General features: G+C 44.0%; 1 protein-coding gene across 1 annotated transcript in view; it reads left to right on the forward strand.

The window, feature by feature from the left end:
- Positions 1 to 17,439, forward strand: part of armh3 (armadillo like helical domain containing 3) — a 43,886-nt gene extending 26,447 nt beyond the window's left edge. Inside the window, exons 24-26 of the mRNA XM_056280242.1 lie at positions 2,509 to 2,587; positions 13,651 to 13,767; positions 15,958 to 17,439. Of these exons, the coding sequence (XP_056136217.1) occupies positions 2,509 to 2,587; positions 13,651 to 13,767; positions 15,958 to 16,050 (289 nt within the window). The 3' untranslated portion in view covers positions 16,051 to 17,439. The remainder of the gene's footprint in view (positions 1 to 2,508; positions 2,588 to 13,650; positions 13,768 to 15,957) is intronic.
- Positions 17,440 to 18,737: the final 1,298 nt, after the last annotated feature.

Here is an 18,737-nt window from a genome sequence, read left to right on the forward strand (position 1 = left end):
TTAGATGCACTTATGACCTCTGATGACTAGTAGTTCTCCTGATTTCCTACGTTAAATGCACTTATTGTAAGTCGCTTTGGATAAAAGCGTCGGCTAAATGACTGTAATGTAATGTAATGTAATGTAATGATCCAAATACCTCAAAACAACAGTTTTCAACTTTTAAGTGTCTACTAAAATCTATACACAGAAAAATTATGGTGAAAGTAATTGAAAAAAACAAATGAAACGAATGAGATGGAACTATGTAGTAGTTACGTAATATGCGCATGCGCATCAGTCACTGTGTCACAGAAGCGCAGCCCCATGGTAAGATGTCCGTATGGCGCTGTTTTGTGTGAGGTAGTTCGTCCGTCAGACCAGGGGGGGCGCTATTATTGGTTCCACTGTTGACGTTGTAGTAGCCCCAAATGTAAACAGAGACGTTAGCGCCATAAGCGATTAAGGCTAGGCTATTAACACAAAACTATGTAAGCTAACAAAACTACCAGTTAGCAGAACCCACATCAACAAGGAACTAAAGAGACAGCGTGTTCGTATAAGTGGTATCAAGTGCAAATGACACTCAAACATTCCCTATGTCATGCTCTCTATAAAAGTATAAACTAGGAGCATTAGCACGTAGCGCAACGGCGCTAATCAGAGATAGCATATTGATTTTGCCCAAGTTTCGCCACTATTATTAAAGTTACCGCTCTTCCCTGGTCGGTGATTGCGATGCATTGTGCTGAGTTGCCAGGGAAGTCACGGCATCCTCCACTGATGCAAGGTACTTTTTTTCTCCCATCTTTGGTTGTGATTCATAGTCTCGCTGGGAATAGGAGCGATGGCTTGAAGCCCTGTTGATACAGCCTCGACATCACCTCCCGGTACGCCGTGCGTTGCTCGATGACTTCGGGGCAGTAGTCTTCGAAGATTGCCACTGGTTTTCCCCGGTAGAACAGAACCTTCTCTCCTCCTTCGGGCCTCACGGATGATCGCCTCTTTCGTCTTGTAGTGGATGCGTACGATTACCGCTCTTGGCCTGGACCCCGGGGCAGGCTTGGCTGTAACAGCCCAGTGGGCACGGCCGGGCTCCGGAGGTGAAGGAAGGGTCTCGTCGCCGAGGATTTCCACCAGCAGCTCGGAAAAGAAGGCCGTGGGTTGTGTACCTTCAGTCGACTCAGGTAGGCCGATTATTCTTATGTTGTTGCGGCAGCTGCGTGACTCAAGGTCGATGGTTTTAGCCTGTAGCTTGTTGTAGCTCTCCATAGCTGTGTATTTAGCCTCCATCGCCTCCATTTGGTCTCTTAAGTTGGTTCGCGTTAGCCTCGAGCAAAACCAAACGATGGCCATGGTCTGTGAACGTTGCCTGGACAAAATCCAATTACACTTCAAGTGGTGCTATGGCCGATTTAAATTCCATGGAGAGGGCTTTTTTATGCTCCTCAAGTAGCTTTGCTAGGGCAGCCATGTTCTCCTCGGTGGTGATGGGGTTGTCTTTCTTTTTGGTCGTTCTCGATGTCATTTCAGAGTTGTTTTAGCAAGAAACGAGTATTACCAAAGGAATTGTCGAATTTCACGTTGGTGAGTGCAGAAATGAGGCTTAGAAATTAAGTTGTGTGTAAAGTGCAACAGGAGCTTGAGGAACACGTGTCTACTCCATCCATCACCTGGCAGTTCTCCGGAGATGCATTCTAATGCCAGGTGTGAACTGACATTGCTGTTCACTTGTGATTGGATCACCCAGGACATGTTAATGCCAGGTATAAACAACCTCATGGAAGCATACACTAAAGCACTTTTTTCCATTTCCGTGTGTGTGTGTGTGTGTGTGTGTGTGTGTGTGAGAGAGAGAGAGAGAGAGAGAGAGAGAGAGAGAGAGAGAGAGAGAGAGAGAGAGAGAGAGAGAGAGAGAGAGAGAGGGAGGGAGAGGGAGAGAGGGAGGATCGTTGGGGGTATTAAAGTATGTATAAAAATATGTATAAAAGGGTCCGCGGTGGTGTAGCGGTCTAAGCATCGGCTTTGTGTCGATGCAGTTGCCCACTGGGGACCAGGGCTTCGCGCCCCCGTCTCGTCAGATCCGACTATGGCCGGACTCGATGAAGCAGCAATAATTGGCAGCATTGTCTTCGGGAGGGGGGCGGAGTCGGCTTGTGTTCGTCACATGAATGCGTCTCTGTGTGTGTCGGGAAAAGCAGTGGTTTGGCCTGGATTCGCCTTGTCACGAAAGTGGCGAGGCGTCTCCTTCGAGACTGCTGGCCGGAGAGATGCAGTTGGTGAACGCATGCAGTACCAGGGTGGGTGTTTGAACTAAAATAGGGGATCGATTGGCCACTAAATTGGGAGAAAAAGGGAAAAATCAGAAATAAATTTAGAGAAAAAGAAACAAAAATGTATAAAACGTATGTATTAAAATATAAATGTAGGTATTGGTGGTACACTTAATGGATTAGTTAGAGTATGATCTCCAGGGAAATATTTCATAACTATCTCATACCTGGCGTGCTTGTGTTTTTTATATTTAAGGGCCATCATCAACCATTTCAACCCAAAGATCGAGTCCTACGCTGCTGTGAACCACATCTCCCAGCTATCAGAAGAACAGGTGAAATGCACTCGTTTGGGATTTTCTTTGTTCATACCACTTATAGAAAAATATGGCAGGTTCTTCGTCATGTTATAAATGCTCATTGCATTATTAATTTATCTATTATATTACAAGCTTATGTTTGCGACAAATGTTTTGTGACCGACCATGGTCTTTGACTTCATGTTGCATCACAGTAATCCTTGTCATCATTTGCATTATATTGTCTCCCATTCCCATTTTCAAGAATTGATACATAAATGTGTGTCACACATTTTATGCATGCCACTTCAGTCACTCATTCTAACATTGTTGACACAGTGTGCCATCGCTAGCATCCAGTGAAACATGCAATTACTTGACATTCATAAACACAGTAATTACCTGGAATATAGCTCAGTCCATACCATTAAAATGGCTTGCCCATTTTGGTTCCAAAGAATGCCTATTCATAAAGAATGCTTTTATTTATTTATCTATTTATTTTAATCCCGTGCTGTTGGCAGGCTTGGCATACAGCACTTCGCATACAACAATTTGTATGCCAGTTTGTCCTCGACAGAGGTAATCTGAAGTGGAGTTCAGATTCTCCACCTGCAAAGGCAATCTTTATAAATCATCAGGAACTGCTTATAATAACTCCATCTGTGGTATGACAAGACCAAAAGATTTCTGTTATACATTTGTAGCTGCCACCGGCCCCCCTCTTACGCATGTTTGATCAGCTACACGACCAATCAGCGTCACTGTGAAGAAATAGGTAAAGCCGTGTGCATTAGATTTCTAGCTCAAAACTCAAGATGCTGATTTTGTTTTAGTGATAAGACACCTTGAAGACCCACCATGATCCCAGAACACTTGAAGCTCATCATGACTCGTTCAATACTCAGGGTTCAAATAGGGTGAAGAATTGCAGTCTGTCCTACAACAGACTTGGGCTCTGAGCTTTGTGCGCTCTTTGACTGGTGAAGAAGCATGAGCTATATGAGGCTGTGTCATATTCTGTGCCACCTTTACTCATACTTCAATGAAAAACACAACACAACCTTATAAAGCAACAACAAAAAAATCATGCTTGTAATCATAGATTTTTGAAGATGTATATTTTTTAACCTTTCAATATGCATCCAAAGCGTGTAATTCATATTCATGAATATGTTCGTGATTTCGATTATGGAAAAGGTTTCATTTCCATGTGACGAGGTAATAAAAACACACCTAGGATCAACTTTGATACAGCAATACCTGCAAACATTGGTTTCTGAAATTAAGATTGAGCAACACAATAATGAGCCCCAGCTTGTACACACACACACACACACACACACACATATATATATATATATATATATATATATATATATATATATACACACACACACACACACACACACACACACACACACACACACACACAAATGTACAAGGTTAGAAAATGATCCATAAAGCAACGTCAGAGCTTCTAAACTGCTGAAGCAAGCAGTGAGTTTTTCAGTCGCTACGGGTGGCAGAAAGTTTGATGAGTGGTCGAAATTTACTGATCTGAGTAGAGTAAGCTCGGTTTAAAAGAGGGCAGCATGGTGGTGCAGGGGTTAGCATGGTCACCTCACAACAAGAAGGTCCTGGGTAAGAGTCCTGGGGTAGTCCAATCTTGGGGGTCATCCTCTGTGCGGAGTTTGCATGTTCTCACCGTGTTTACATGGGTTTCCTCCGGGTGCTCTGGTGTCCTCCCACAGTCCAAAGACATGTAGGTCAGGTGAATCAGCTGTACTAAATGATCTCTGTCAAGTCGATTTTATTTGTATAGCCTGACATCACAAATTTGCCTCAAGGGGCTGTGTGTGTGTGTGTGTGTGTGTGTGTGTGTGTGTGTGTGTGTGTGTGTGTGTGTGTGTGTGTGTGTGTGTGTGTGTGTGTGTACATGTTTAGCTATCCTTGTGTGGACATGGACATTTGGTCCACACAAGGATAGCTAAACCTGACAGCACGTACCTTGTGCGGACATTTCAGAGGTCCGCACAAGGAAAAGGGTCTATTTTAGGGTTAGGACTTGGTTTTAGGGTTATGGTTAGAATTAGGTTAGGGTTAGGGTTAGGCATGTAGTTTGCGTGGTTAAGGTTAGGGTTAAGGGCTAGGAAATGAATGTAGTCAATGAGGGGTCCGCACAAGGATAGTGAAACACGACTGTGTGTGCATGTGTGTGTTTGTGTGTGTGTGTGTCAGCCCAAGGGTGTTGTGATGTGTCTAGTGCAGCAGTGTGTAGTTGGAGGGAAGGTGCATGTGTTCTTCCAACCCGCTTGTGTCCCTCCTGCCCCTAGCTTGCTGCCGCTGGCTAGCCTTTGTGGCGAATAGGGAAGCATCCTAGCGTGTAAGCCTTCCCTTGCCAGTACATAGCCTCTCCTTCACCAAGACTCCTGCCAGGCCTCCCCGTGGCCACACATGGTAACTGGGGTCTTGCGGCCCCAGGCTAACTTGGCAGGGGATCTCGGAGCAGCAGTGGGCCCCAGAGATATGGTGTGCAGGCACTGGCACCTATCAACCACTGCCCCGCTGCCTTGTGGGTGAGTCTGGAAGACATAAGGCTAAGGGAGCTTACCCCAACAGAAAAGCAAGCTGTGGCGGCACGCTTCGAGGCGGTTTCCGAAAAACTGGATTTCCGGCAGCTCCCTGCAGTTGTGTGGAGGTGCCGGTCGTCTAGGGATCCCCCTTGCCATCGGAACCATCTCCTCTACAATCAAGTCATGTGGCGTTGGGAGAAGCGCACCCCCCATGCCACTTTAAAAACCATCTCTGCGCAGGTATCTTCTGCTATCTGAGTCCTCAAAGGACCCACAAATAGAAGAAGATGGTCATCATCGGGCACGATGGACAACCAGCAAGCAAGCAAGTGTGTCAGCCCTGTGGCGGCCTGTCCAGGGTGTCTCCATGACTGCTGGGATAGGCTCCAGCATCCCACGACCCTGAGAGCAGGATAAGCGGTTTGCATAATGATTGAATGAATGGATTTATGTCAAATGGTTACACCATGAAGATGGTTGTAAATTGGAAGTGCACCTTTATTTGTAGGCTGATAAGAGAGTGATGGATTCAGTCATTATACTCCTCAATTACCTCTGTGCTTTTATCTGCTAGATCTGTTCACAACAAAGGCGAGAGGCAGAAGTTTGTCAGTGATGTTGACAGTGGTCTACCACTGTGTTTCTTTATACATATCTTTTCAACTTAGTGTTTCTTATTACTGTTTAGATTAAAACCACCAAACCTTGTATTAAGTGGTGGTAATTTGCAGTGTGTCTACTTTAATGTTGGCTTAGTGTCTCCACTAAAAGTAATCACAGGGGAAAAAAAAGTTTTCTTTTTAATTGGACAGCTGGGTGTCACAGGTCTAAACTCATATTTCAACTTACTTTAAAAATGTAAGCCTAAATTCCTTTGTGTAAATATGTAGAGTGAAGTGTAATCTGCATGATTTATGATCCAGGTTCAGAGGTTTGATGGTTGGAGGCTTTTGATAGTTGTCATTATGATTACATGAGGATAAAAAGGTTTCCACCTTATATCTAAATGTGGTTGAGATGTGGTTGAGTAATCTCATTTCAAATTGGAAAATCAAAGCAAAATGATAACCTGTTAATATTGAGCAAGAAAAAACTACAACAGTCTTAAATGTTCTCTGTTGATTTCAGTATTCCCTTTGGTCTAGGTAGAGCGCCACACATGGAGCTGGAATGGGTTTAGTGTGTTGCTCTGAAATGCTAAGAGGCAGTTATGTGCAGACAGCCATTTTTGAACCAACATCTTCCAACTGATGGTCGTCAGTCAGTGTCTCTTTAACCTAATGGCTAGCGCTAAAGATAAAATCTATGAATTCATTTTTGTCAATAGCAGATAGTTAAAGCCTGTCTCCATCAAGGAATGATATTAAAAAAGGGCTGAATTCAGAGTTTTCTCACAATTTTGATTTAACATCTCAGTGTAGAGATTTATCCACGTAATTGTAACTCTATGGGCCCTATTTAAACAATCTATAGCGCATGGTCTAAAGCAGTGTTTCTCAACCGGGGGTCCGCGGACCGGTGTAATTGCAAGGGGTCCGTGAAAATAAAATATCTTTAAAAAAAAAAGATCCTATGACATTTATAGAAATAGGATTGTTTTACTCAAATGTGACTGAGACCTTTATCTACCTAAACTATAAAGGGTAACAGGACTTTTTTCTCTAATTACATCTGTTTCACAAGTGTAATTTATTGTATTTTAATAAGAGATCTCGCTCCCGTTTGCATTGTTAAAAGTTACTGCATAAAAATTCTGTTACATATATCTGAAAGTTACTGAATACATATTCTGTTTTGTTACATATATCTGAAAGTTACTGCATAAGAATTCTGTTTTATTAACTATATCTAAGTTACAACTGAAAGCTCTTATTTTTGCCCCAAAGAGTGAATAAATGCTATAATGCAATTTAAAATGCAGTTTCTACTGTTTCTATCAAATTGCAAACCCCTTCCCCCAAGATCAGGTGGAGGGGTCCTCAGGGTAGATCAAAAATACGCAGGGGGTCCAGGACCCCAAAAAAGGTTGAGAACCACTGGTCTAAAGCACATGGTACAAGTGTATTTAGGTCATGTCCAAATCCACTTTTGCGAGTTAAACGGTGCATAATCAGGGTGCAAAGTAAGGCGCAAAGGGGTTTTACTTAGTCTCTTTATTAATCATAGGTGTGTTTTGGACGTATCATGAATTAAACCAATCGGAGTGTCATCTCCCATTCCCTTTAAAAGCCAGATGCACTTGCTCATTGGTGCATTGCTATTTAAATGGCGGGTGAGCAGACCATCTATGAGAGCAGCAGGAATCCACCAAAGCTCAGATTCCATTTTGGCTTTTCTTTGTTAAATATCGTGACACACACAATAATAATCTTTAACATTGTAATGTTTTTAGTTGTAATCTTTTGCATGTTTATGCACTGCTGCGCATCCCTGTGTGTTCAGAAAGCTGCAGCTCATCTGGTGTTCAACTGCCCTAAGTCTCCCACACAACTCCCCTTCTCATGTCCCTACATTGGCTCCCAGTAGCTGCTCACATCCAGTTTAAGACTCTGGTGCTAGCCTACAGGGCAGTGAAAGGAACAGCTCCTTCCTATCTCTAGGCCATGGTCAAGCCCTACGCCCCCGCCCGATCACTTCACTCTGCTGCCTCGGGACATCTGGTTGCCCCATTGCTAAGAGGCCCCTGCTGCCGATCGACCCGGTCACGGCTCTTTTCTGTTCTGGCCCCACAGTGGTGAAATGAACTCCCCACTGATGTCAGGACAGCGGAGTTGCTGCCCATCTTTCGGCACAGGTTGAAAACTCACCTCTTCAAGAACTACTACCCTGTTACTTGCTCTTAGCACTTATTGTATTCACTCATTTAAAAAAGAAAACTCTTTCTTGCGCTTTTACTTTAGCACTGGTTTTGCTCTTAGATGCTTGTTTAGAGAGAAGATGCACTTATGACCTCTGATGGCTAGTAGTTCTCCTGATTTCCTACGTTAGATGCACTTACTGTAAGTCGCTTTGGATAAAAGCGTCGGCTGAATGACTGTAATGTAATGTGTAACAAGCAGAGTGTATGCACGTTGTGCACCCATCTATGTAGGCACATCTTACTATCTGACTAATGGGCTAATTTAAATAGCAGGAAAATATTGCGCCATTGACTTTAGACCAGGTTTTTGTTGGTCAGTCGTGCAATCACCTTCCGCTGCCTCAAGATAGCAATGCTCCTGACCACACCTCATTTTAACACCAACATGCCCATGGGCACTCAGATGGGCGCAAGTACATTTGCGGGAAGATGACAACTGCGTTGGTCGGAAACTAGTAAGGACACTTGTGCTGCACTTTGTGCCGGGTGTAAGATTGGGCCCTATATTTTAGAATTGCTTTTCTCTCATAATTCTGACTGTATCTCAGAATCCTGAGTTTTTCATCTCATAATTGCAACTTTTTTTTCTTCTTACCAATGTGAGAATTGGCTATGCATTCAAATAAAAGAGGTGTCCCTAAGCCTGTGGTGCGGTAGCTTCTTGAGTAGTCTTTATGTAATGGACACCATTTTGCCAATACTTGGAGCCCTGTCTCAAATGGTACACTTACAGTCCTGCGGTCTCAATGTCTTCAAGGCCATAGGGTGTCCCATTTCTGATTCCTTGCTCCTCAAGAGCACTCACAAAGGCCGCCAATGAGCCCCTGATGTGTCCCTTGATGAAACCTGCGTCATTGCAGACTTCACAGTGGCTTGTTATTCAACACTCCTCATGACTGGTTTCACTTCTCACCTCGTGAGTGTAATTTCTTCCATATTAATGCGTTTGGAGATTCGCCGCCACTGTCACCGCTTTGCAGAATGAATTTTCAGCACGTGCTCCACATTTCAGGGTCTTTCACGCTGACTGTGGTGCACTCGTTGCAACTTGTAAAGAGATGGAGTCAGCCAAGATGAAAACAAGCAAGACTCAAACTGCACAGGAAACCTTTTATGGAGAAATATTTCCATATATTGAAAATATATGCAAATATAGGGCGGCACGGTAGTGCAGTGGTTAGCGCGGTCGCCTCACAGCAAGAAGGTTCTGGGTTCAAGCCCCAGGGTAGTCTAACCTTGGGGGCCGTCTCGGGTCGTCCTCTGTGTGGAGTTTGCATGTTCTCCCCGTGTCTGTGTGGGTTTCCTCCGGGGGCTCCGGTTTCCTCCCACAGTCCAAAGACATGTAGGTCAGGTGAATCGGCCGTACTAAATTGTCCCTAGGTATGAATGTGTGTGTGTGTGTGTGTGTGTGTGTGTGTGTGTGTGTGTGTGTGTGTGTGTGTGTGTGTGTGTGTGTGTGTGTGTGTGTGTGTGTGTGTGTGTGTGTGTGTGTGTGTGTGTGTGTGTGTGTGTGTGTGTGTGTGTGTGTGTTGGCCCTGTGTGATGGCCTGGCGGCCTGTCCAAGGTGTCTCTCTGCCTGCCGCCCAGTGGCTGCTGGAATAGGCTCCAGCATCCCCGCAACCCTGAGAGCAGGATAAGCAGTTTGGATGAAGGATGGAGGGATGGATGAATATCCCAAATCTCTTGTTATTGCTTTATTTTTGTGTTAAATGAAAAATGGCTATTTAAACATTCTATCGCTTTCTTAAACCAAAACAATGCATGATAGATTCCATAGTTGGGAAAATCGATGCACATCTGTGTATCTTGACAGGGAAATTTTGAATATGGTGTAGCCTATATAGTGTCCCCCTTCCCGAGGCTACACAGACCTACTTCTCAAATCATATTAGGGTTGAATGCAATGCTTGTTATTAAAGAAATCAGGGCAGTCAGCTAAAATCAAAACTTTTCTTCATTTTTCCTTTTTTATTGTCCTCTTTGTTTTTATTTGATATGTGACATTACTTCACATCACTTGGCACAAAAGCTCGACTTGATTCAGCTCGGCACGGTGCAAATTAGTTTTTGTGCTGCAAAATGCAGACATTGATGGGTTCAACGGTGAAGGGGTGGGGTTTGTGCTCCCAATGTGAAACAGGCTTTCACCCCCGGACGTAGCACGCTTTTGAAGATGTGGTGTACTGGAGATTGGTGTCATAATAAAAAATATAAATCAATACATTTGACAATCTTACTACAGGCTGCACGGTGGTGCAGTGGTTAGCGCGGTTGCCTCACAGCAAGAAGGTCCTGGGTTTGAGCCCCGGGGTAGTCCAACCTTGGTGGGTCATCCCGGGTCGTCCTCTGTGTGGAGTTTACATGTTCTCCCCGTGTCTGCGTGGGTTTCCTCCGTGGGCTCCAGTTTCCTCCCATAGTCCAAAGACATGTAAGTCAGGTGAATTGGCGGTACTAAATTGTCCCTAGGAATGAATATGTGTGCGTGTCGGCCCTCTGATGGCCTGGCTGTCTGTCCAGGGTGTTTCCCCACCTGCCACCAATGACTGCTGGGATAGGCTCCAGCATCTCCGTGACCCTGAGAGCAGGATAAGCGGTTAAGACAACGGATGGATGGAATCTTACTACACATTTTTGCTCAATTTTTAAAACAAAATTTAAAGATCTATCCTGCTTCAACTTCTAAAATGGAGTATTAGGGCCAGGTGAGAGAAAAAAAATGTTGATTTTTTTTTTCTTTTTTAAGAAATGAAATGGAAAATTGAAAATTATATATAGTTTCAGGATTAAGATGAAATTTTGCAAAAAAAAAAAAAAACAACCCAATTTTTTGACATGCTTTGAAATCAAGCATACTCAGTGAAGTGCAAACCACTGTCCAGCAGCATGGTGTCAAATAACTAACTTAATAATAACTAACATAAAGGTATGTCAAGATTTCTCAAAAATGTCAAAATTTGACCTACCTTTTATGGAATTTGGAAATTTCTTTAAACGCATAAAGATTACTGTCCTAACCTTCTACAATCTCTTCCCTCTGCCTTTTTAATGAGGTATGAAACCTTGCATTTCCTGCCTTTTTTTTCTGACATCTAGGGTTTTCCCTCCCCTTCCTGTCACTTCATCGCCGCAGACCATCTGTATTCCTTACAGTGACATGGACGGCCTCAAGAAACAACAGAATTTCAATGGGCTTCCACACACACACACACACACACACACATACACACACACACGCACAGTTGGAGAAAACAATACACAAGGCTGCCTGTGCTCCTGTGTGCTTAAAGATCCAGATACACACTGGAGGTCTCATTTATCAAGCAGGATATGAATGCTTTTCTTCTCCAATCATCCATACAGTTATTTACACAAGAGGTGTAATATTTCTGAAAGTTTTTGAGTTTATGATTTGTTCGGGAAAATGTTCATATCTTACAGGGGGTTCCTTAACACTTAAATTATGCGTGCGTAAATACGTAAACCTGTTATCTAGCTGTTCTTTTGGGCTTAAAGTGCTATTGATCAAGAGCTGTTCATAAATTAGGATAATTTATGTGTGTGTGTGTGTGTGTGTGTGTGTGTGTGTGTGTGTGTGTGTGTGTGTGTGTGTGTGGAGTAAAATGTTTTTGCAAGTTGGAGGACTACTTAAATAATGTCAGTGATTTATTTCTTTGACATTTATAACAATTTATACAGGGATGGCATTTAACTCTCGAAAATAAATTGAACCAAGCTGTACAACCTAAGAGCAAAATTATCAACGTTAAGATGGTCAGACACGCTAAAATATATTTTTATCTGGGTAATGTTTTAGGTAGCAGGCAATAATAATAATAGGCATCAACTCTGCAAATAACTGCATCTGTTGAAATTGCTGTTCTCTTTTTTATTGGGGATGGTAAATCAATAAATAATAAATTGGTGCAGCATCAGCAGTAATGCGGACGTTGTAGTGGACCGTTGTGGTGAAGAGGGAGCTGAGCCGGAAGGCAAAGCTCTCAATTTACCGGTCAATCTTCGTTCCAACCCTCACCTATGGTCATGAGCTTTGGGTAGTGACCGAAAGGGTGAGATCGCAGACACAAGCAGCTGAAATGAGTTTCCTCCGTAGGGTGTCTGGGCTCAGCCTTAGAGATAGGGTGAGGAGCTCGGACATCTGGAGGGAGCTCGGAGTAGAGCCGCTGCTCCTTTGCGTCGAAAGGAGCCATATGAGGTGGTTGGGGCATCTGATTAGCATGCCTCCTGGGCACCTTCCTTTGGAGGTTTACCGGGCACAACCAACTGGGAAGAGACCCCGGGGTAGACCCAGAACTCGCTGTAGGGACTACATGTCCAATCTAGCCTGGGAACACCTTGGGATCCCTCAGGAGGAGCTGGAGGGCGTTGCTGGGGAGAGGGACATCTGGAGTGCCCTACTTAGCTTGCTGCCACCGCGACCCGACCCCGGAGAAGCGGCTGATGATGAATGAATAGTAAATCAAAACTAGGTGAACGCCTTTGGATGTGGATGTTTTGTATTAATGTATTTGAATACAACTCTGCATCACCCACGTTTTGAAACAGAGATGCACATACATGTGAGAATAGTGTCTTGTCTTGCCTTGTCAGGCAAACCACTGAGCCTAACATACATCGTCTTTTAAGGTATTTTAGCCTTTGTTAGATAAGACAGTCAAGAGTGACAGTAAACTCATGGTGAAGAGAGTAAGGAAAGACGTGCAGCAAAGGTCCCATAACTGGATTCAAACCACAGCCTACATGGTATCTGGTGAAAGGTTGGTTTTCAATGATCTCCAAGTGCCAGGGGAAATGTGACAGGCAAAATGTGTTGGTCCCTATGTTTGCGGGTGTGTGTGTGTAAGAGAAGTATTTTTTGGGGGGATGCATGACAAAGTGGCTGGCCTGTGCACTTTCCTGTGAATGTTTCATGCTGTTGCTGCTGTGCTGAGCCATGCAGGGTCTACCGGAGTTGAAAAGGTCTGCTTAGGGACCATTTCACGGATGAGTGGAGAGCCGCCGGCGGTGGACGCGTGCACAATTATTGCATAATTACCTTTTGATTTCAACCCACCTTCTTATCTCAGCTAGCTCTTCCCGCAGGCAGTTGTAGCCTCTCCGTTTTTGTGCATGTGTGTACTCAGATACACACACATGCACACAAATGCATACCGACCTTCTTTACTTTGTTTGGTCACAAACCTTGTTGAGTGAAGTTGTGCTTTTCTGAAAGAAATCTGAAATAGACGAGCACCGTTAGGCAAGCCTAAGAATTTTGGCTGTTAAACCTAATGGCCCATTTGCTTGCGGAGAGAGCAAGAGCAAACTAGAAACAAAGCAAACAGATTTCCCTTGCCCCACATTGCCAGTCACTTGCCAACATCACTACTAGGTGACAACACAGAAAAGGTGATAAGAAATACCTCCTCAGAAACGGGCATACAAAGGAATCAGATGCTGCTTAGTGGATAGCACTCAACTTGACGTCTTATGTATAAATTATTATTTAACGAATTTTTACCACAATTTATATTTCACTTATGAGCGAGTAATACATTTACTATACAAAGCATTAACTGCTCATGTGCATATAAGATCCATAGAGCCATAATTTTGATTTTGTAAAATTTCTCTTTCCCTCTTCTCTCTGTTGCCTCCTGCTGTAGGTGTTGGAGGTGGTACGGTCCAACTATGACACACTGACCCTGAAGCTACAGGATGGTCTGGACCAGTTTGAGAGATACTCGGAGCAGCCTAAAGAGGCCGCCTTCTTTAAGGAACTGGTGAGCAAGAGCAGAGCATGTGTTTATGTGTGCACGTGTTAATGGCAATATCAACAACTTGCAAACCCTTTTGAAGAAACAGACGCAGGGACGAGGTTACTCAAGGGGTCTGGGTTTGGAAAATGAATTCTGTCTAGGCAAAGAGCTGAGGTTGATGAGTACCTGTACCAATGGGCAGTGGGGTTTAAACCGGGTTACATTCCAGACTCGAGGTCAAGTATTTTCTTTTGGATTAGTCCACACATATAGCTTAAACTGTACACAGCAAATGCTGGCAAATTGTTATGACAACAGTGGAGTGATAGTGGGGAAAAGATTATTTTACCAAGTAAAAGTATGTCTCAGAAATAGGTCTTAAGAAGTGATTTACTTTAAAAGACTACACTTAGTTCTGCCAGCCTAAGCTGTCTGTGCAGGACTTCTGAAAAAAGTAGCTTTGACAAAAAAAAGGCTGGTCTACATTCATCTTGAAGTGATAATTCACCCCCAAAGTGAACGGTCCCTCGCCCTCAGGTCAGCAGAAACTCAGATTAGTGTTTTGTTTACATACAACATCGAAGGAGTTATCCAACAAAATGTCAGAGCAGCGTTTCTTCCAGACAATTGCAGTGGATGGGGATTCATCAGAGTTCTGAAAATGGCAAAACCAATGACCATCCAAGTCTTCTGAAGCTGTAAAATAGCTCTGTGAGTGGAAAAGGCTGAAATTCAAACCATTATTTACTGCAAATCTCCCCATTCCTCCCTCACTTTGAAAACGAAGCTCGCACGGACACGTTAGGGTTCAGAGATGTTCAGAGGTATTCTCGTGATAACGTCTCTGTTTGAACTTCTCTGTTTCTTTGAAAATGTTTGGAACAATAAGGTAAGTTTATTTGAATATAGCAAATTTCATACACAAAGGCAATTCAAATTGCTTTGCATAAAGGCATTAATAAGACTTTAAATAAGAGATACAGAGCAAGATAAAAAGATTAAAAATATTAAAAGGATAAGATCAAGAATTACAGGAAAAAAAATTACAGGATAAACATAAGTGGTTAAGCAATAAAATAGATTAAAAGAATCTCCCAACACGGGGGTCGCTGGTTCGATTCCCCATGTTACCTCCGGCTTGGTTGGGCGTTCCTACAGACCTTGGCCTACCAGGTCATGTCTGCAGGTGGGAAGCCGGATGTGGGTATATGTTCTGGTTGCTGCACTAGCGCCTCCTCTGGTCGGTCAGGGAGCCTGTTTGGGGGGAAGGGAGAACTGGGGGGAATAGAGTGATCCTCCCATGCGCTACGTCCCCATGGTAAAACTCCTCACTGTCGGGTGAAAAGAAGCAGCTGGCGACTCCACGAGTATCAGAGGAGGCATGTGGTAGTCTGCAGCCTTCCGTGGATCGACAGAGGGGGGTGGAGCAGTGACCGGGATGGCTCAGAAGAGTGGGGTAGTTGGCTGGATACAATTGGGGGGGGGGAGAAACCCCACCCCCAAAAAAAGGCTAATCTGACACTTCCAGACGAAAGCTGCTCTTCCATTTTGTTGGCTAACTCCTTCAGTGTTGTATAGAAACAAAACACTGATCTGGGCTTCTCCTGGTATGAGGGTGGGTAGATAATCACAGGAATTGCACTCTTAGGGTGAATTATCCCTCTCAGTCTAGATTTAGGAATGACCAGGAGGCCCCTGTCTGGGTTTTGGGGGTTACAGTCAGGCTCCTATGGGGTTAAAGTGTCAGAGTAATAACCAGGTCCAAACTCACTCGTGCTTAAAAAGTGAACCAGTGGCACAATACTACAGGGACTTTGCTGTGATTTGCTGTTTGCACCTGTTCAAATCCTGGTTGCTGCTTTCTGTAAATGCAAGAGGCAGTGGATAGACTTTTCATTCAGCAGGAATAAAAAGATTTGCGGTTATCAAGATGAGTGGGTATTAAAGCTTACACTGACTTGCTCCATATTTTTGAGTCAAAGTTTGTGTTCATGTACATGTTTTAAGTGGAGGGTGTTTGTTTGTCTGAACTGTCTCCTTAAATCCCACTATGAGACAAAACCCATTGTCTTTGCAATTGTATGCTTAGCATCTACATAAACTTTAGATAAACTGAAACGTTATTTTGTTTTCCAACTAAAACCTAATACAGTTTTTCTGCAGTCTCTCCATTTTCCTTGACTCTTTCTCTTGGTTTTTCTCTCCGTGACTCAGGTGCGCTCCATCAGTCTGAATGTGAGGAAGAACGTCTCCCTAAACACACTGAGTCAAGATGTCCTGCTCAAAGAGTTTTCCACCATCTCTTGAGACGTACGCTGACACACACGTCTCACTCCTCCTCCTCGTTTCAGAAGGACACAGGATTTTGTGCATGTGGACATGTGTACATGTTCACACAGTTGCACACGTGTCCACACACACACACACACACACACACACACACACACACACACACACTAATACAAGTCTTGGTTATCCTCTCCATTGTTCCTATTGAATCCCATTCCTAGACCCCCCCCCCCCACACACACACACACACACACTTCAGTCTTCTTTCTCCTGTGTCTGAGATTAGGGCAACTTCTTTCACAGAGACAAACTCACACTTACATACTCCCTGGATGCACATCACTACTGAAGATCTGATGGGCATTTCCTGCAAGTTAGCTCAACTTTCATGTGCGTGTGTGTATGTGGATGATTCATAAAGGTGCCTGTATTACACTGGTCTGTGTGAGTTTATGTGTAATCTTCAGTATTTGCAGGACCGTTAACTGCCACACGAAAGGCTGGATTTACACCACAGCAGGATTTCTTTTTTTCTTCTTAGCCTTGATCTTTCACTAATTCCTTAGCAGCCCCCCTCCCCCCTCTCCCTGACCATTGTTGGTATTGTAAATAACTTCTGATGTTCAACTTATCAAAGTTTTTTTTTCTTTTTTTTTTAGTACAGAATTTGTGTCCTAGTAATTTTTTCAGGGGGGAGTTTTTCGCTTTTGAGGGACATCTTCTCATTTAGCAACAACTCCCAACATCGGCAAAAACATCCCACGTTGAAGCTGAGCTTGGTAAACCTGGATAAGAAACCTGGATATAGATGCATTCTGGACAAGTCAAATCAAAGATATTTCTTGGTGGTTGAATGTTGATCATGTGAACGCTAACCCAATTTACGCCATGTTCTGTATTTACACATCTGACTGTGGGGTAGACCATGGTGGCCAATAATTAATCTGAAAATGCTCTTTGAAGTAACAATCTTTTTTGTTGTTTTTGAAAGCCCCTTGCGTTTTTTTAAAAAAAAGCCTCGATTAATAAGTCACTACTGTACTTTGCACAAGTTGTTTCTATTCTAACAGACGGGAACTGAAACTAAATTTGCCCAAGTGATTGGTTGGATTGAAACGTTTGTGGAAGAATGTTTAGGCTTTCCATTGTGTTTCATGGAGGCGATTGTGGCAGCCAGAAATTGGGAGGTATGTCCGTTGAGTGACTCTCATGTAAGAATGAAAACACGAGTCTGTGTATTCACTCTCCTGAAATTAGCCTCGCTCTCGCTTGCTGAGAAATTTGACATCTGTGACTGGAATCAAGTCTGTATTATGAATATCTTTTGCTTAAAGCCTTGGTTCTCCCATCGTTAATCTCTATGGGTTCATTATTTATGCCTGTTTTTAAATAAAGGTTGGTTTCCTACTGTTCAACTACCGCCTCTTCTCTTGACAATGGTAAATAAGTTGAGAAACTCAAATATTCACGGAATTTGTTTTTCTGGATGTTATTGTTCACTCTTACATTGATAAAAGAGAACCCCCCTCCCCCCTTTTCTCCCAATTGTACTTGGCCAATTACCGTATTTCTCCGAGCCGTCCTGGTCGCTGCTCCACTCCCTCTGCCATTCCGGGGAGGGCTGCAGACTACCACATGCCTCCTCCGATACATGTGGAGTTGTCAGCCGCTTTTTTTCACCTGACAGTGAGGAATTTCGCTAGGGGGCGTAGCGCGTGGGAGGCTCACGCTTTTCCCCCAAGTTCCTCCTCCCCCCTGAACAGGTGCCCCGACTGACCAGAGGAGGTGCTAGTGCAGCGACCAGGACACATACCTACATCCGGCTTCCCACCCGCAGACATGGCCAATTGTGTCTGTAGGGCTGCCCGACCAAGCCGGAGGTAACACGGGGATTCGAACCGCCTGTCCCTGTGTTGGTAGGCAACAGCATAGACCGCTATGCTACCCGGACGCCCTGATAAAATACATTTAAGATGGCTATTGTCTTACAGGCACATTGTGCTGTAGGCATCAATGTATTATTCCCTGGTCTGAACCGTCAAAAGTCCCACCTGTTTACATCTGTAACTGGATTGGCCTCATAGTCTCTCTCTCTCTCTCTCTCTCTCTCTCTCTGAGCGGAAGTGCGAGTGAGTGTACGGAGCAGCAGCGTGTTGTTTCGGTGTGAGTTAGTTTCTGAATTTTGGAGTTTTTTTGTCTGGTCCCTTTCACGTGCTTTCTGTGGGTTTGTTGTTGTTTAGTTTTTAGTTCGTTTTTCTCGGTGGTAGGTTTAAGCGGAGTTGTTTATTTTCGGTAGCGCTGCCACCGGCCCGGCGGGGCAATATGGCCGCTGTGGGAGGTGGAGGAACGGCGTTCGAAAAATTGACACGCCGGCACGCGATTAAAGTGGCTCCGGTTGTCAAATGCTCGGTGGAGGAGTGCTGCCTCGCGGTAGGTGAGCATGTGGGCTATGGGAGCATCAAATCGGCGTCCAGAATGAACGGTGCAGTAGTCATGTTTCTGGACAGTATTGATAAGGTCAACCAGGTGGTGGAAAGTGGTGTGGTGATTAGGGACATGTTGACTCCCGTTCTGCCGCTGGTTAACCCAGCCAAGAGAATCACCATTTCCAATGCTCCCCCGTTCATGAGAAATGCAGCTTTTGAGAAGGAGCTTGCAAGATACGGACAACTAGTGTCCCCCATAAAAATGGTCTCCTCCGGTTG

Source organism: Lampris incognitus, chromosome 5 (assembly GCF_029633865.1).
Source record: "Lampris incognitus isolate fLamInc1 chromosome 5, fLamInc1.hap2, whole genome shotgun sequence".
Lineage (NCBI taxonomy): Eukaryota > Metazoa > Chordata > Actinopteri > Lampriformes > Lampridae > Lampris > Lampris incognitus.